At 34.8% G+C, this 20,609-nt stretch overlaps 1 protein-coding gene across 6 annotated transcripts in view; it reads left to right on the top strand.

Annotated features, from left to right (window-relative positions):
- The window catches only part of CACNA2D1 (calcium voltage-gated channel auxiliary subunit alpha2delta 1), a 503,137-nt gene that overhangs the window by 314,802 nt on the left and 167,726 nt on the right, over positions 1–20,609 (top strand). For all 6 annotated transcript variants that reach the window (XM_004739625.2, XM_004739624.2, XM_004739622.2 and 3 more), the window contains exon 6: positions 13,207–13,336. In XM_004739625.2, the coding sequence (XP_004739682.1) occupies positions 13,207–13,336 (130 nt within the window). The remainder of the gene's footprint in view (positions 1–13,206; positions 13,337–20,609) is intronic.

Genomic DNA, 20,609 nt, shown 5'->3' with positions numbered 1-20,609 from the left:
TTTTAAGGATTTTATTTATTCATTTGAGAGAGGGAGAGGGAGCACAAGCATGGGGAGAGGGAGAGGGAGAGAGAGAATAAGGCTCCCCACTGAGCTGGGAGCCCAATATGGGGCTCCATCCCAGGACCAGAGCTCATGACCCAAGCCTAAGGCAAATGCCTAATCATCTGATCCACCCAGGCAGTGATATTGGCAGTCACATAATCTCTGTGTGTTTTACTCTCGTCTGTGAAATAAAGGTTATAGTAATACCTACCTCACACAGTTACTGTGAAAATTAGTGAATATATATAAAGCATGTAGAATGTTCCTTCCTTACAGTAAGCAATCCAGGAATGTTAAGGAGTATCATTTAAAAAAACAATAATTATTAATATGATTGTAATAAATTTAAGATTTCTTTGATGTGATTTTAACCCCAAGTGGAACCTGTTTGTATGTGTGTATTTGTTAACAATAATGAAGGGGTATTAGACTGAGCTATTTTCCTTTTTATCAGTATGAATAAAATCCTTCCTTTGTGTAAAAAAGTTACGGCAATGCATAACAAAATAAAAATCTGAGTAGAATCCTCAAAAAACACTTTCAAAATATGAACACAACGCAGCAATTTTTCTTTGTACCATTGTAGACTTTGTATAACCAGATTTGAAAGAAAAATTTAATGTCAAAAAAAAAAAAAGAAAATGCTACTAATGAAACATTTTTAAATGAAATTTCACGTTCAAGTTCTCCTTCAATTTGAAAATGATCGAGGTTCTTAGTTTAGGTTTTAGAGACATCTGTCCCAACAAATCCTTAAATTCCCTGGAGGTTAGTGAAGCAGATTCCCCAGAAGGCTTGAGTTGTGCCAGCAAGCTGCACTATTTTCTTAATTCCCAGAGCAAGCAAAAAAAAAAGCAGATCATTACAAACCCTTATTAACCTAATTCCAAGATCTATGTTTCTGACTAAAATCCAGATGAAATGAGTTCAACCCAGAGTTCCCATGTCGATAAATTGAGTTGATTTATTTGCTACATTTTATTGTATTGATCATGTTAAAAATTTGACCTGTCTGCGACATTTGGCTAGTCTCCTGAATTCCCTTGCATATTTATGTTGCTATTTATTTTCTTAGCAGAATCTTGTCCACATTAAAATTAATTCCAACATAATGCCCTATTTAAATGTCTTTTTAAAAGCCCAATCTTTCATGATTTTATTTTATTTTAGAGAAATAAATGCGATTCAAGAATGAGCTAGCAGAGGTATGCATCGAAGAGCAAGCAAATCATTCTAATTATTCAAGAAACAATCAAAGTCTAGGTTTCTTTTCTAACTTTTTTTTTTTAACGCTCTCTTATAATATGCAACCTTTATTTTCAGGCTCTGTTAATGACTGACATTGATTCCTCACATAAGTGAGGACACAGAAATAGAATATTAATTGCTTCCTTATAGTAGTTGGTCTAATCAGAATTGCTTTGTGCATGAGTCTAAAATAAATGGTTTACATGTTTTAGATAGTACATATTTGGATTATTAACAATTCTCAACATGTATATACTTATTCTATCCTTGGCAGTAAATGCTTTATATACAATGGACCTTTTAAAGGCTACACTTATCCATTCTGGCACATACTATTATTTTAATAATTTTCAGATAAGACAAGTACAGTTTAATGAGCTCAAGGGCTTGCCCAGTCTCAAACACATGATACTTGATCACGCAGGGAATTGAATGTCATGCCGTTGGTATGATCCACATCGAGAGTCGCGTGTCCCTATTCTGTGCCACCTGTCTATACCCTGGGCACCTGTGGGGGATAGGAGAGGGCCTCGAGATGCAGCTTAAGTCAAGGCTTAAGTTTAAATTTTTTTGAGAGTTTTGATATACAGTTTTAATTTATCATATCTTTTCCTTAGTCTGTCCATATTTAATGAGTTGGCTTATATTTTATCTAGTCGGCTTCATCATTGACAGTCATTAGTTTATGGTGATTTGCAGTGGGTAAAATCTCGGTGATTGAAAAGGTTGTTAGACTTCACATCATAAATCTGTACTGATCTGATCTGTTCTCCCCAGTGATATTTACTATGGATACCTTAAAACTATGCATGCTCTACTGTGTGAAATACAGTCACATTAAGATTCACTGGGGGAAAAAAACATAAAACTAGTGAAAAGGAAGATTAGATCAGTTTCTATTTCTTCTAGGAATTCTGCCTTTTGGTCTTGGAAGCTTTCAAGATTTTTTCAGTATCTTTGGACAGTTTTCTAACGCTTTGTGCTCTTAGGCATATACTCCTTTTGTACAGATAGTTTGAACATTGGTTCTAAGTTGGTTGGAGTAGTGGCCTATAAACTTTTCTTTTAGATTTCATAACCAGTTCTTTTCAGAGATCATTCATTCATTTGTTCATTTTTAGAGAGAGGTAGAGAGAGATAGCAGGTGGAGGGGCAGAGGAAGAGGGAGAGAGAGAGAATCCTAAGCAGGCTCTATTTCCAGTGCAGAGCCTGATGTGGGGCTCGATGCCATGACCTTGAGATTATGACCTGAGCTAAAATCAAGAGTCAGATGCTTAACTGACTGAGCCACCCCAGTGCCCCCAGTTCTTTCTTTTCAGAAGTAATGTATGGTACATTTATTTAGAACTCAGTGAACATTGATTACGTTTGGCAAAGTCTTAAAAGTCGTTATGTGGGCAGTTTATACTTATCCTGTGTAAAAGTTTGTAGAGTCAACAAAGATGGGGACTGGATTGTTTTGAATGGTATCTTCAACCTTTGTTTTTGGTTTGCACATGCATTATTTAAAAGTTAAATGCACCTCTTGTTATAAGAATATTTACTTACACAATCTGTATATGTGCTACTGTACTAATATGTTGACAAGTCTCAAAGAGACTTCAAGTTTGGTGAGACTTTACAAAGTATTGGTTTATGTGCATATGGCATTAAAAATCATAAGTAAAGGCATAATGATGCTTAATAATGATTATTATTCATATATTCATATATTAATAATGATTGTTATTCATATATTCATATATTAATTAATTACTGTGGGAAATATCTCAACAGGCCACATGAACATGGGGCATTATTATCAGTGGTAAATATGGATCCAAATGTATAATATTCTTGATAATATTGACTTTTTTAACTAACCTGCCTAATCTAACTGGACCACAGTTTTTCTGTTGTAACAAGTCAGTGCTGGAAATAGAAGCATCATCTTTGTCATTACCTTTGTGTTCAGTGCGACTTCCATGACTTGAATTTCATCTTCCATCATTATTAATTTGTGGAAATGTTTTAAAATTACTGGCCCATGTTAAATAGGTTAAACCAGAGACGATAACATGTAAATTTACATTCAAGCATAGAATATTACATTGAAAGTGACTGTCTGGTGAGAAGACATCATAACCCGTCAGCGTGAGGGGTTTCCACTTTCTCCTTTTGCTACCTGGAGTGTGACGGACGATGTGAGACCAGCTCACAACAATGAGTAAGGCAGTGGAGGGGAGTGCTAATCTCAATCCATACAGTATGTATTAGCAGACATTAATATTTTTTTCTTATTTCATTTACTTGAAATAAATGCAGATTCTATGTCTTCGTCCAGCCTTCCAGTGAATTCTTTTGGAGACTTTGGACACATGGAACATTCATTTTTATTTAAGTTCTTATCAAAATGATGGCCTTGATTAACACTTTAAAAGGAAGTAACAAGGAATCAAATCTGTGAAATCGAGGAGTTAAAGCCCAACTAATGTTTTATATCAAGTTTGCCTACAGATTTTCTTAGGGTTGGGGGCAGGGAAAATCAATCCAGGCAAAGGGATGTACAAGGATGACTGGACCAAGAAGAGCATGATATGTGGAAGGACCAAAAAACAGGGCAGTGTGGCAGGAACATAATGATCAAGGATATGGAGAGCAGGAAGGGTTGTCAGGTGGGAAATACAGCATATGGAGTCTTGCAGGCCATAGACCATTATTCGTGTCTTGTAAGTTTGGTGTGGGATGTTGGAGACCTGGAGTCTGGGCTCTCGAACTATACCTTAGTTATATGGCATTGGCCAGTCTTTACTTGTATATTAAAGGAAAATAGTTGATTCTACCTTGCAGGTTTTTTTTTTTTTAAAATATTCTATTTTTGGGGGGGGTTGTGGACAGAGAGAGACATAGTGAGAGAGGGAACACAAGCAGGGTGGGTGGGAGAGGGAGATGCAGGCCTTCCGCCTAGCAGGGAGCCCGATGCGGGACTCGATCCCAGAACCCTGGGATCACAACCTGAGCCAAAGGCACACGCTTAACTGCTGAGCCACCCAGGCTCCTAGTACCTTGCAGTTTTTTAAACATCTTTTGCCCTGACAATATTTTATAAAGTATATTTGTCTATTCTAATATTTATAATATAAAAATATGCTTTTTTTGAAGAAATAGAATGGCCTTACGTAAATGTTTTCTTTCTATAATATATATAAGAATATATATATTGAACTTCTAGATTTTCTAAAATCACGTAGTTCTTTCCATATGTGAGATATCGTTTCATAATTCCTTAGTAGAGAAAAATAGCCTATCAGCCATTTCCCCAAATTCAGTTTACGTATTTGTATATAAAATATATGTGTTTAAACAACTATATTTGAGGGGCGCCTAGGTGGCCCAGTTGGTTGAAGCCTCTGCCTTCGGCTCAGGTCATGATCCCAGGGTCCTGGGATTGAGTCCAACATCAGACTCTCTGCTCAGCAGGGAGCCTGCTTCCTCCTGCCTGCGTCTCTGCCTGCCAGCTTGTGATCTCTGTCTGTCACATAAATAAATAAAAAATAAAAAAAAACCCCAAACAACTATATTTGAAATAAAATTTAAAAAATTTAAATTATTTAAATATTTTAATTCTTAATTTTAATATATTAATATTTTTAATTTTAATTATTTAAATATACATACCTATGATAGTATGATGTGCTTTTCTAATGCTGGTGATTTAGAAATTTCATATTCCTAGTGGCATGTTTTAAACCATCCCTCAAGCCTTCTTGTGATCACACTTACATGTATGGAGATTCTTTTTTTGGGGGGGGGCGGTATGGAGATTCTAATGGCTTCCATTCTTCCTGGGTGGTAGGTCCTGGCATAGGTGGTTTTTCCCATGCATTCATCCATCCTGCAATCTTATTTTGAGGATGTTCTAAGAGTCTATTTTTTAGCTTTTTTGAATGTTATCATGGTAAGCATCATCAGCAGGAAACCTCAATACACTTTACTTAAGGAATGTCTCTTTTGACTTTTAAAATGTGATTTAATAAACAAGTTATTGCAGTGATTGATCTCTCTTTTTCAATTAATTTAGTCCAGTTTTCTGTGTTTTATTTCACATTCATGCTAGATTTGACTTGCTGTCCTATTTAGAAAAGAGTATACCAATTTTTTAATTGATGTATAGTTGACAAAAATAGAATTATATGTATGTATGTATGTGTATACATATATGCATACATGTATATATGTCCTTAGCACCCCTTCAGTATTTATATATACATAAATGCATACATGTATGCATATATACCCACTTTGGTATTTATACTATACTAGTACCCACTTCAGTATTTATATATGCATATACGCATACATGTACATATGTCTTTAGAACCCACTTCAGTATTTTTTAACTTCTGTCTCTGTTATTGCACAGTGTCAGCTCCTTAGTCTTCCGTCCCCCACCCACCCCCCGCAAAATTTGCTTATTTCAGACTGTTTCTTCTTTCTTTTTTATATGTGGTAATTAGTAATAGAAAATACATGGAGTCTTAACAATGAATCTAATCTTTAAGAACTAGAATTGTTTCTTCAATTTTCCTTTGACCACTGATGTTATAAATTTGCTTTTCATGTTCACTTTAAAGCATTCTTTTATTATTGCATTGAGTAAATGGCCTCTGAGGAATTAATGCCATAGTTTTTCAGGGTAAATCTAAGGAATTATAACTTTTTAATTACCTGAAAAACTGGGGAAATCCTCTGAATTTAAACAAAACCTCTTTTTTCTTTGTGAAACATATTATGATTAGCTAAACTAACACATTTCTGTAAGGACAATAGGGCCATTTATTAAATTCATAATATAAAATTTTTATTCTTATTGGTGTTATGATTCGGTCAAACAAAATCCAAGTGTGTTATTGAAGTCTTTACTGCGTAATTTAGACTGTGTCCTCCCACTCATGTTTCCGTTTTAATACCAGTCACTCGCTGGATGCATCCCTGAGTCATAGCAACCTCAAGGTGAAAATAGCATCGCAAACCAATTAACTCGGGAGATGCAACAATGTTCTTCCTGCCGCAGCACCTGGATCATCATTTAATGTTCAGCCTGGCTTCACAGCCCGACCAGAATAATGAAGTCTGGATGGCACTTAGCAACTTTCTCTCTCTATCCATTGTTAATTAATTGGGCATGGTCAGCTGGCAGCTGCTTTGATGAATCTCCATTTCTAATTGATGCAAATGACTTACCTAAAAAGGAGGCTTTGGGGGCATCTGGGTGGCTAAGTTGGTTAAATATCCGACTCTTGGTTTTGGCTCAGGTCATCACCTCAGGGTTGGGGGATCGAGCTCCGAGTCGGGGTCCACGCTCAGCAGGGAATCTGCTTGACATTCTCTTCTGTCTCTCCCTCTCCTCTGCCTTCTGGCCCTTTGCTCTCTCTCCCTCAAATAAAATATATATATATATATATATATTTTTTTTTTTTTTTTTCAAAAAAAAAAAAGGGAGAAGAAGAAGAAGGCTTTCCTCTGTAAGGTCAGAACAGGGACTCAGCCTTAACTAATGGAGCACTGCAGAATGCTTAGATACCAAGGGTGAACTAGTGGTTACACAGGCAAACTTGCTTTTTAATCTGTGGAATTGATTCCAAATGCCGGACATTTCAAATTTAGTGACTGAGAAAGTGCATTTTAAATATAATATATACATGGTAATTATTTATATTGGATGATGAATGCCATGCCTAAAGGCGTATTATATATCCAGGATTTTATGTGAGACTGTAAATACCAGTAGAACTAAACGAAACTAAACTAAAAATCTTAAATCAGTTATGGCTACATTGTCAAAGTTACAGATCTCTGTTGTAAATAATGTCTATAAAATAGTTGTGAAAAAAGAAAAGAATGTGTTTAGAGGTGGAAATTTTATAAGGAGAATTGTACACCAGGGTATAATCTCTAGTTATAAAGAATTTGGGTCATTACACAAGAACTCGTTCATTTCTCTGTTTTCACTTGGGCGATAGAAATGCCAATTGTGATGCTTCTGTAGGGAGTCTTAGTGAACTATTCCTTCTCAGAGTCAACTAGCTTTCTCGCAGTGTTTTGGAGCACAAAAATAACGGAGAAGCAGGGGAGTTAAACTTAGCCAGAGTATGATTGTGAACGGGGTTTTTAGGTGAGCATGTGAAGTTGGAATCGTGACAAACTAGTTAAGACACTTTGTATTGCAATTTAGGTAAAATATAATTTTAATTTTAATTTATAAACCTTTTGCTCTCAGAATTGTTTTGTTTTAACATGATAAAGGTAACACAACATTAAAAATAAATATTTTAGTATAAATGCTAAATCTAAGAATGTTTCATTTGAGGTAAGTGTATCAAATATGCCAGAGCCTCTTATATCTGCCATAGACTTATCATTTTGATTTTCCAAATTAAATTTGCCAATATGTGCTGCTTGTAAAATTGAATGGCCTACACATCCAACACTGACCTGTACTTTGGTCTCTGAGTGATCTAATCTATTATTTAATGACTGAGATTATATTGAGATGAATAGTATGAGAAACATACTTCTCATGTTTCACTTATGTGTTCTAATAAATGCAATCAAATCCATTTTAGAATAGACACACTCAGTTTCCAGGTACCTTTTAATGTAGGGTAGTCTGGAGAATTCAAAAGAGATATTTTTGGGGAAAAGTGTTGGTAAGAGATATGCTTATTTTTCTCCTGTGTATTCTTGTTAATAGGAAATCTTAATTCCAGGAAGGGAATTTATTTGAAATTTATAGTCAACATAGTAAACAATGTATGTTCAGAGGCTTTTCTCTGAATTCCTTTTCTCACTTTTGCTTTTGTATCTAATATTTGCTGTATTTACATTATATAATATAATGCCATAATATATCAAGATAGGCAAAGACATGACTTATGAGGGTATCATAAGTAAGTTACAATAATTTCATAAGTTTAAGAAAATAAAGGAGTTACATCAGAAAGTCTAATATTGTCATGAAATTATTTTTTATTATTATAATTTTTTCTTTATATACTTATCAACTGTGCATTAAAACTAATCCTGACACATGATTATACAAGTTGAGAAGGACATTAATAATTTTTTAATTTTTTTGAAAACTGCATTTTTAAAAGTTATTCCTAAAACTCTTTATGTGGTAATTTAAAAGTGTAAGGATCTCCATAAAATGTATTTAAAACTTACTTTTAAGTATGATAGATAAAAGTATAAACAACTTTTATCTTTGTAAGATAATCATACAGTACTTGATAGTGCAAAGGGCTCAAAACAAAAATTAATGTTTTTTTATTACAAATACATTTTCATTGTATATTGGAAAAAACAAGAAAACACAAACATGAAACATATAGTTATATCTCATAACTACAAAACCAACCAGAGTGCTTATACCGTTTGCTCTGTACTCATCTATTCATTTCTCTGTATATCAGTCTTTCTCTCAAAATAATAGGTCTTGGGGCACCTAGGTGGGTCAGTGGATTATGCATCTGTCTTTAGCTCAGGTCTTGGGATCGAGCCCTGAGTCGGGTTTCCTGCCCAGTGCCCTGCTTCTCCCTCTTGCTCTGCCCCTCCCCAACTTGTGATCTTTTGCTCACTCTCTATCTCAAGTCAATAAATAAAATCTTAAAGAAAATAATAGGCATTTTCCTCCTTCTTTTTGCTTAATGTTTCGTTTTTATGCTTAAAGTCATTTTTAAACAAACAGTTTATATATGCATTCCCAATGTAATTGCTCTTTTATATTACTTAATAACACATAAGTATGACAGTTTGCTATTGTTGAACATTTAACTTGTATCCAGGTTTAGATATTAAATGGCATTTCTATAAACATAATGTCAATAAATCCTTCTCCAGTCTGCCAACAAATATGTCTCAAGTGACTGAATGGATGAGATACTTGCAAATGTCCACATATTCCTAACCCTCATATGCACATGTACTTCATTATTTGTCTATTAATCTATCATCTGATCCTACTCTTCATATATGTCTAGTAAATTTGGCTAGAAATAGATGTAAATGGAATTTCTGGGAAAGAGAGAAAAGTAATGTGTTCTTTTCTAAAATTATAGAATCGGGACTATAATTTTTTTCAGAACTGAAAATTATAGATTTTTTAGGTTGAGGGTTCTTAACGTAAGATAGGAGAGAATATTAGAATCAACTGAGAGATGCTTTCAAAAGACAGCCTCTTTGTTGTGATCATGTTATCATTAGTGGGGCCTCAGGTTCCCCAGCTGATTCTGATTGGGCCCATGGGCTAAAGACACCACCTGTGGCCTTACACCATTGATTTATAAGCCAGAAAAGTGAACGCCACGGAACGCCGAGTAGCTCAAGACGGAGAGGTTATTAATGCAACAGGGCAGAACCAAATGTTTTGGCCCGCATGCTTTCCGCTCGGCTTTTCTACGGAATTTTTTAAGTATATTCTTTGCAAGAGGTATTTTGAGGGAAAAAGGTCCCAGGTTAACATAGGCTTGAGAATGCTGGGTTAAAATCTTGAGTGAGGCCTATCTCAGAGCCTTTGATATTCCAATGTGCTTTTTGTTATTCTTTTACTGGAATAGCCTTTCCCCAATCTAAATCAATATGGCACTAGCCCCTAGAGTATCTTGAAAGATTGTTGTCTTATGAAACAAGTTTTTTTTTTTTTAAGATTTTTATATTTTATTTTATTTTATTATTATTATTTTTAAAGATTTTATTTATTTATGTGACAGAGATCACAAATAGGCAGAGAGGCAGGCACAGAGGGGGAGGCAGGCTCCCTGCCAAGCAGAGAGCCCGCTGCGGGGCTCCATCCCAGGACCCCAGGACCATGACCTGAGCCGAAGGCAGAGGCTTTAACACACGGAGCCACCCAGGAGCCCCAAGATTTTTATATTTTAGAGAGACTGCATGCGCGAGGGAGAGCGGGCATGAGCAGGGGGAGGGTTAGAGGGAGATGGGGACTGAGAATCTCAAGCAGAGGGGGTTGGGGGCAAGGGCGCCTTGATCTAAGATCATGGCCAGAAGTGAAACCAGGAGTTGGACGCTCAAATGACTGAGCCCCTGAGATGCCACTCTTTTCTGAAAACCTCTTTTGACAAATCCTCCTCACCATACTACCATTTTCGTGCTTCTGTTCACAAATCATAAAACTGTTATACATGGAGCGTTAAAAAAGTAGATATTCGTTAATATGCTAAGTAGCGATCAACCCAGATTTTTTCGTGAGTCGTCCCGAATACAAACATGACTGATTTCAACTGCCGGTAGTTTTAAGCAGTGGACTCCCCAGTGTTTGTGAGTAGTGCATCACCTGGAGGCCTTGTTGCCCTGCAGATCGCTCAGCCTTTCCCCGGGTGTTTCTGACTGAGTTGATTTGGGGTTGGAGCCTGAGAGCCCACATTTTAAAAATTTCAGTGGATCCTGCTGCTGCTTATCCAAGGTCCGTACTTCGAGAAACCATTGTTGCAAAATGTTGAAATTTTCAGAATATTTTCAGCTGCGATAAATGGGGACATCATTCATAGTTGGTGTCCTCTTTACATTCATCTTCTTAATGAAAGTCGTTTGTTTTAATGTGCCCCTTTCCTTATTCAAGTCACTAGGGCTCAGGAACAGACAATGGAGTGTCAGTTTTTCAATGTGGTAAAATCCAGGGTTGAATCCACAGCTGAATCCTAGTTAACATTTTCATTATTTATTAAATAACCTTTGCCATCAAGGCTGATGTGTTAGGTTCAGAATTCCTTTCGCTCTCTGATTCCTATTTTCCTTATAACTCTTCTCTCTCCTTTCTTACACTCTGCAAGTGCTACACACACACACACACACACCCTTTCTTTTAGAAAAGAGTATGATTTATGCTTCAAATTTTAGACCTGAAACACTATTGTTTGGTTATATATTCAGTTTCTTTGTGGATAACTATTATTTATGGCTTTCATTTGAAAAAAATCCAGTGATTGGTTTTCAAGTACTTTTGTCTGTGACCAATTTTATAGTTGGCATCACGGTCTAATATGTGCACATATAAACACATATAGTCCTATCTGAAACGAGCTTCACAAAATAGCTCTTCATTTTAATATACAGAGTGTACTTTTTAAATATTTTTAAAATATGTTTTCACTTAGGGATTCCTGGGTGGCTCAGTTGGTGAAATGTCTGCTTTCAGCTAAGTCAGGATCCCAGGGTTCTGGGATCGAGTCCCACTGCAGGCTCCGTTCTCAGCAGGGAGCCCGCTTCCTCTTCTGCCTGCTGCTTCCCCTGCTTGTGCTCTCTCTCTGACAAAGTCTTAGGTTTTGTTTTTGTTTTTTTTTTTAAATAAAGTATGTTTCACTTAAATAATTTGGTCATAACCAAGTTTAATGTTTCATTTAAAGGATAATTTGGTTTATAAGTACCTATGAAATTGATTTCATTACCTGATGGTGGGTTGGATTTTCAGCTTTGGAAGACACTGATTTTTTTGTTTTTTGTTTTTCATTTAAGGCCATATTGTTCGTATCAATGTCGAAATATTTCCAATGTTGCAGTTTCCCTAGGAAAAAATAAACACATGAGCATACACACACATATACATGTGTGTCCTAATATCTCAGGATATTAATGTGCTACTTGGTCATTTACATGTTCAGGGCTGTATGGACAGCTGGACACAGTTTGTTGTAAGCCTGATGACTTTATGTTGTTGGCACTGTCTTCTAGCTGTCTTGGGAAATTTTCTGGTTGTCCAGTTACATCTTTTCTCTTGTTTATCACTTGTATCGCTGTAATGTGCTGCCAGAAGGAGTCAAATGTGATTTGTTTTTCAGTTTGGTTTTGATGAGATTACCTTTGGAATTTGAAAATAGTCTCCAACACTGAGTTGAAAATATAAACCGCAGTTAATTTAAAAAAGGGGGGGGCAGGTTTAAAACAGCTGTATTTGAACTGGGGAAAAAAATTAGTGTAATTAGCCAAAACAACAACAACAAAAAGGTTACAGAGCTGCATTTTGCATCAATGAATGGAATTCTCAGTTTCCTGCGAGGGAAGGCCAATAAGGTGGTTCAGTATCAACAGCCTAGTTTGAATAGGTAGATAATGAATTCTCAACCTTAAACTTTTGTGGGCTTTTCTTGAATCATTATTGATTGGACCTGACTCCCCACCTCAGGAGACAAAATGGTTGCAGTTAGGATTTAATTGTGCTTAATTACAAAAGATCTTTTTTTGTTAGTATACTTTATTTTTAAAACAAAAATTGGTACAACTGGAAAGCCTGCAAAAATCAAGGGAACAGGATATAAAATAATCCTTCATTGCTATCTTTTTGCAGTCATGTTTACCACAAGTTGTCAAATGAAGAATTACCCTCAACCGCATTGTAAGAATTGAGTAGCATAGTGAAATTTATATTGGGGGATAATCTTAATTTGATTCTATTTAATGGAATTTGTCCTGTTCTGTAAGGTTCTTTGTAGTAAGTGCTGCATATGAAAAAGCTCTGGTCCCCTCAGGAGGATCCACAGTGACTCTAGCATTGAAGAAACGAGGAGAGAAGTTAGATTTTAATGTGAATAGTCTGAAGATAATACTAATTCTGAGTCCTGAATATAATTTGTGTATCTGATATCATCATGGTACTATATATTTTTTCATTGTGGTTTCTTTTTTTATTCTGATGTATTTAATATATAACGTTGGTTTCAGATGTAAAACACAATTACTGGTATTTCTGTATATTGTAAAACAAGTACCACATTAAGTCTAGAGGTCATCATGGTCGTGTATTTTTAAATATTCTTGCAGATGGTTTTTTGAAGACCACACATTTGTCAAATGAAGACAGCAATATGAGACTGTTATCTCAAGTTGTAATATTCTTTTTATTGTCTATCTTTTTGGATACAGCCCGAAAAAAATGAGAGTGAACCAGGCAGCCAGAGGATAAAACCTGTTTTTATTGATGATGCTAATTTTGGACGACAGATCTCCTATCAGCATGCCGCAGTCCATATTCCCACGGACATCTATGAGGGCTGTAAGTAATAAAATTTAAACAGCTGTTGGAATACCATGCGGTTGTCTGTCTTCTCTGTCTCCAAACTGGGGAAGAAAAAGGAACAAATGGGATACTGTCTTGTTTCCATGTCATTGAAGAGTCTGTGGTCAACTCTCTATAAAAGAAGAAATCTGATTTTCACAAGTAGTTTATGTTCATATAGCCTCACTATGTGAATATTTGTAGGAGAGTCTGCATCCATTGGGGATGTCCTCCTATTAATGAGTAAAAAATTCTGACTTCCCAATTGCCATCGAAACTGAAAATTAATAGATTTTTTTAAAAAAATCAAAATTACATAGCACAAGTACACACAAATACACATATACAAACTATAAACGGAGAGAGTGATACATTTTAGACTATGCAGTTTTAAATCCCGTCTTACCCTAGGATATAGTTGAAAAATACATGCATCTCAAAACATTGTGGACTCCAGTGAAGTTGGGGAAAGATGAAAAGTCGAGAACCACTGAGCGGAAGACTTGCTTGAGAAGGCTTCCCTCAGTGAGGGGAATAAGTTACTTAGGAAAATAGAGGGCAGGGAGCTTGTGTCAGTAGAGTCTCAGAGATAACCGATATATTAGTGGGCGTAGAGCCTGAGAATCTGACTGGGATAACCTATTTATAAGGAGTACCTGAGACCCCGAAAGCAGGGGCTTTGTTCAGTCATAGCCCTGGTCTCCCATGTTCACCCTTCTCTGACCAGTTTCTACTCTCCCTGCTTGTCTAAGTAATTAGTAAGAAGAAAGGACCATTTGAGATTTTTTAAAGTGTGCTTCTTACATTCCTCTTAATTAGAGAGGCAGTAGAATGAATTGGGTATCTATAACTTCCTGGGTTCTGGAGCCAGATGGCCTGAGTTCAAAGCTAAATTTTTGCAGGGTTGTTTTTGTTTTTTTTTTGTTGTTGTTGTTTGTTTGTTTGTTTTTTTAGATTTTTATTTACTTGAGAGACCGCACAAGGGCAGGGGGCATGCAGACAGAGAAGGCAGGGACAGACTCCCTGCTGAGCAGGGAGCCTGAAGTAGGGCTAGATCCCTGGACCCCAGGATCACGACCTGAACTAAAGGTAGACGATTAAGCTACTGAACCACCCAAGTGCCCTTTTGAAATATTTTTTCCTTTCTTTTCTTTTTTAAATATTTTATTTATTTGACACAGAGAGAAAGAGAGAGAGAGAGAGAACGCATACACCCAGAAGCTTGGGGAGCAGCAGGCAGAGGGAGAGGGAGAAGCAAGTTCCCTGCTGAACAGGGAGTCCAATGTGAGACTTGATCCCAGGTCTGAGCCCAAGGCAGATGTTTAATGGACTGAGCCATCCAGGCACCCCTGCAGTATTTTTTTTCTTGAGTAAATGCTATAAATTTCTGTGCAAGCATTTTCTCACCTGTAAAATGGGAATAAGATAACTAACCTAAAAGATGAGTGAGGATAAAGGAGGTTAATATACTTGTTTTCCAGCCTGGTAGTAGGTGCTATTTAAATGTTTTTTGCTCCTATTAATTATAATTCAAATTTATTAAAGCACAGGAGACTAAGTATAGGGACTAAGAATATAAATTATCATTTATACTTTGGACTCACTGTGAGATTGTTTAAAAGGGAATTTGAGGAGTGCCTGGGTGGCTCAGTGGGTTAAGTCTCTGCCTTCAGCTCAGGTCATGATCTCAGGGTCTTGGGATCGAGCCCCACTTTGGGCTCTCTGCTCGGCAAGGAGCCTGCTTCCCCCTCTCTCTCTGCCTGCCTCTCTGCCTACTTGTGATCTCTCTCCCTCTGTCAAATAAATAAATACAATCTTTTTTTTTTTAAGGGAATTTGAAATGTATGTGTGATTCTTCTCATAACAAATTTCCTCTTGATCAAATTACTGTATTTATTCTGTTTTTAATTTTGAAAAAGTACACAATGTTTTCTTCCTATCAGTTCTTTTAAGGTTTTAAGTGTAAGACTTTTCTCTTGATAAAAAAAGAAACAAAATGATGTATATAGGTAGTTTCTGTTGTTACATGAGAATTAAACATAATTAGACTTCTTTACTGTTAATTCTAGATCCATTTAGGAATTACCTGGGATTTAGGTTCAGATTTTTTTTTTAAACTTTGATCATTGTGTACTTTTTAAAAAGCATTATCTTGATATTTGCCATTGCATTTTGTAATTGTTACAACTATTCAGACAATACTGAGCTATATGATGGTTTCTAATTTTTAAAAAATTTTATTGGCCTTCATTTCAGATTTTTTTATCCATTGTTTGTTGGGTATGCCAACAAAATAATCTTATTGATTTAAGGTATTATCTTCCTGTTGAATTCATATTAGAAGAACACACTGGCTAGATATGGAAGTTTTGAGTCAAAATAATTTTTTGTCCATACTCTACGGATTTCCTGGCACGGGGTTTTATTTTGGGTGGAGGGAGGGTGTGGTTCTGTATTACTATGTTGAAGAAATTGAGGCCAACTTCAATGTTTTCAGTTTGGTAGAAAGCTGTTCTTATTGTGCTTCTGTTTTGTTGTCTCATATTTGGAGATTTATTTTTTCCTTACTCCTGAAAATCAGTAGCATTACCAAAAAGATACTCAAGTCATTTTTTTTTTGTAATAATCTATGGAACATTTTGTTAAAATATATATTTGCATGGAAAAAATATGTAAAAAGAAATTAAAACAAGAACCACTATGACTGAAATAAATAGGGCATGAATTGAGCCCTACCTACTTAACCCCTTATGTTCTGGAGAGGAGGTCTGTCCAGTATCTGTAGTCTCGATGGATTCTCTGAGTAAGTCCATAGATTGTTTGTTGTGCTAGAAGAAAAGAAAAATAACAAGGTCAACTGTATTGAGGTTTTAATCTGCTTGCGTGTGAATGTGGAGGTTTGGGGAAGTTGGGAGGGATGTTTTGAAGAGCTTTGTCTCCATGCTGATTCTTCCCACGTTGGATAGGGTTGAAAGAAATAGTGGGCCACAGCACTGTTCCTTGATGGACATGGATGGCCTTCACTGGTGAAACTTAGCAGAAGGGCTTGAGCCTACTTACTAATGCTTCTCTAAGGCCAGTAGCTTACTTCCTGGTCTAGATGGCACATGAGACACCATTTCAGACCAGTATGGTATACAGATTCTGTTACCTCCCTGACCCACTCAGCCCAGTTCCCTCCCTTCAGTTACACAGAATAATGAGGCTCCCTGTACTTTCTCTAGTTCACATTCCTATAGAGCAGTAAATCTATTTTCCTCTCTGTAGAAAAATTTCCTTGTGGTTCAGGCAATCTATGAGGGGTTGTCAAGAAATTCTGAAAATTTTCATTAGAATTTCCCTCTCTAAAAAGCATATACCATGATGGCAAATTTTAATATAGCACACATATTTAACATAGAAAATTAAAATCTCCAGCAGTGGTACCTCCTGAAGCTAATGACTATTTGTCATGATTAACAGGTAGGGGCCACAGTCCTATAGAGTAAATGGAGCAGCTAATTGTCCAAGTAAGATTTTTTATACTGCTTTTCAACTTGCTTTTTTCCTCAACTTAGAGATTCTTGGTAAGGTATTAGAAGGATGAAAATAGGAGAAAGATTTCTCCTCAGTAATAGATTACCCAGAAAAAATAAAGTGACTGTGCTTAGTTTCTCAATGACATATTGGAGAAATAAATGAAAAAAGAGATTTCTCATTTTTTCCATAGATAGTTAGTGCCTAATTTACCAGTCTAGTAAGTTACCTTGTGTGTACATTTTGTGAACAACAGGGTCAGAAGAGTCCACAATTCCACTGGTCTGGTTAGTTAAGGACACCATTTTTTCTGAATTTGTAGTTGTTTGACTCCATGCCAACCTTTTTAATATAGTATCTTTAAATATAGTATCTCCTTTATTTACTATAACATTGTTAAAGTAATTTTGAAGAACGGAAAACTGAAGCACTCTTCAAGGAAAAGCCATATTATTAATAAGAGATGGGGTCCAACTTCAAAAAAGTCTAATTCCAGTCTTTATATTTTCAATCACTATAGTAAATGAAATTCTTGATTATTTTACTTTTGAGTTAATTTTAACTCAGCGTTATTTGGGAGACAGAATTGTCCACTGGGCTTAGTAAGGTAATGTGTTCTACATGAGAATCTTTATTTTCTTACTCTTTTTATCCCCCCTCTTTGATTTCTTGTTTCTGTTGTTGTTGAAATCACATTCATAGTTAGTCTTCCTCTGGTATATACTGGAAGAGACATAAAAATGGACACAAAGTGAATCGAAACATAATTTTTAAAAATAACACTGTGACACAGTATACATAGGTTTAGGGTGTTTTTTGTTGTTGTTAGTATGTTGCAAAAGTTTTGAATTCTATAAATGTTTTTCTTTGCAGTTTAAACTGTGCACATATATGCTGAAGACTTAATAGTCTCAGAGAATAAAAAATACTTTGATTTAGAAAATGAGATAAAACATTTAAATAGGTGTTTTTAGAAGTCTGAGATATACTTGGGAACGTGTCTTAATTAAAAAAAAGAAAAGACTCTGTCTTGGATTATTTATTTAGTCTCATTTATCTTATATTGGCTTCTCCCCCTTTGTTGAAATCTCATCAGTGAGACTCTGACCTTGCCTGGCCTCTACTCTTTTAAAATTCATATTCCATGTTATGGACCGTGGGAGTAAATGACACAGGAGTAAAATCAGAAATGTCAACAAGATCTTGAAATTTAATAATTACTGGTATTCTTCATGCGGTTCGTTGGAATATATCAGATTTACAGGATTGCTCTAGGTTTCTGAATTTAATAAATGTGAAAGCTTACTTTAATTGAAGGCTTAACTGAAGGAAACAGCCTCTTCTTTCACTAAGATAGTTATGTGACTGACTTTATTCTCGTAAGGAATGTCCTGTTCTAATTTCTTAGAGGCAATTACTTTTTAAAGTCCCAAGAATTGCATGTGATTATCTTTGCTCATTGATATATTTACAGTTTTAGAGTAGTACATTTAATTAGAACCATATCTGAAAGTGTTCATTTTTTATAATTTCGCTGGTTGGTACTTTTATTTTCAAAGGCTTTCAAGCCATAATTAATTTTCAGATCCAATTTATCTGTTGGACTGTAAAAAAAAAACACATAGAAACTAGTAAAAGAAGGACTGAATATTCAGACCATTTGGTTTCAGTTACAGAACTTTATTTTTTAAATTTCTTTAGATCGAAGTATAGGAAATGTCTTCATAGAATGCTCTATAGTCCTCTATCAATAGAAATTTTTATTTATAGAATAATTATAGTTCCAAAAGAATCTTCAGTAACAAGGGAAATAATAATTCCAAATTGCATAACATTTTCAGGTACTCAATACTTTTGTCCTTACACATTGTAATGTAAGCAAGACAATTATTTCCATTTTAGAAATGGAAAAAATGAACTTTTATCAAAAGGGAGTACTCATTTTGATAAAGGGAGACAATTATCAGGAGTTGTATTGTCTTTTTTTTTAATTAATTGTATTGTCTTTTAAAGTCTCCTTTGCTTTACTAACAATACTTACGAATTGAACTTACAAATAAAATCAATTTTAATTAATAAACTGATTAGCTAATAAAATTAATATTAATGATTAAAATTAGTAATTAAAATGACTAATATTGCCATTGCAATTTATCTTGATGTTGATTTATTTTGTCTTTATAGCCACAATATCTCAAATGATATCAGTAAAAAGAATGGAGTAAAAACCTACCCTGCCTTTGCTGACAATTGTATAGCTAGCTTTTCGATCTTTATAAATTTTAACAACAAATCTCTTGCAAGAGATGGACATCATTTAATTGTAGAGTGCTAATTAATAGTTTATGTTTGTTTTAAACAACTCATTTTATTATTCTAATAAAGAATAATATGGGTAATAATCTCTTTTATAGTTTTAGAAAGTTAATATTTTAAATGATTGGCATGCTCCAAATAAGGCTGTCTGACTTGACAGTTCCAACAACTGTAAAGATAGATGTAAACTATCTTAAAAAATATATATATATATGTAGATATATATATATATATATATATATATATATATATATATATATATATATATATATATATATATATATATATATATCTACATATATATATATATATCTACATATATATATATATATAATTTGGTGCTCTTGGGGCAAAAGGCTGGATTTACATCTGTAATTTTTTTTCAACAAATTAGAGTACATGTGAAAAAATTTCACTAGATTGATGTTACTTTATAGTATTGCTTCACCAAATATATTTGGTAAGAAGAAACTTTACATCCTATTGGTAAAATACTCACTTACAGTGTATAGTCTTAGTTTTTAAATTGTAGTTAACTTAGAAATAAAGTTTGTCTCATATGTCTTTTCTTTAATGAACTGAAATTAAAGAGTAAAATTGTGAGTTCTTGGATAATAAGCGATTTGAAGGAAACACAGCCATGGGAAACAGGATTATTTGGTGTAACTTAGAATGATTAATATGAATAAGGCAGATTACTTGGGATGTAACTGGTTTGGTTATAACCGAAGTAGATTTTTAAAAGTTAACAAAAAAGAGTTATCAATTGTAGAGCTAAAATGTTTTTTCACATAGTGTTTGGTTTTGAAATATGCATTTTCTTCTATTGACTATAATGATTATTGGTACATTTTAATTTCATTCATCTCATGAGAGTGTATCTTTCATTTGTATTTGGTGTATTTAAGAAATATTTTGAATTATTTATGAGATAGCTCAGAAAAAAACCCAAAATCTCTAGACAAAAATCAGAGTTGTGCTCTGCTCTCAAAATACTGAATAATATAGATTGCTTTTATATGTGCTAAGAAAAATAACACTTTTATAATATAGCAGTATTACATTTGGGTAAAATGTTATTAACTATCTAGTATTAGTGTAGAAATCTAAGAAAGTTCATGATAAGATAACCTGGACCTCAGGGGTTTTTTTATGAACTGTGATATTACTGAGTTACCTCCAAAGCAGGCAATGATTAAGTGAAAGTTCACTAATTTGAGATTAATTTCAGGTATGTTCAATGTGTATCATGAGGAGAAAAATTATAACATGTTCTCCTTATTTTGCCTGTAGTGGGTGGGAGTGGAACATAAAATGAGCAAATAAACAATAGAATGGGCTACATGATAGAATAAGAAATGTTCTTTTTAAAAGTAGGCAAGGCGTATAGGTACTTCCTGGGTTAGGAGTAGGGAGCAGATATTTTAAAATAAAGGGA

This window comes from Mustela putorius, unplaced genomic scaffold, assembly GCF_011764305.1.
Source record: "Mustela putorius furo isolate JIRA1106 unplaced genomic scaffold, ASM1176430v1.1 tig00003845_pilon_pilon_pilon, whole genome shotgun sequence".
In the NCBI taxonomy this organism is placed as follows: domain Eukaryota; kingdom Metazoa; phylum Chordata; class Mammalia; order Carnivora; family Mustelidae; genus Mustela; species Mustela putorius.
The sequence above is the reverse complement of the archived record's forward strand: the minus strand, read 5'-3'. Positions and strand labels throughout refer to the sequence as shown.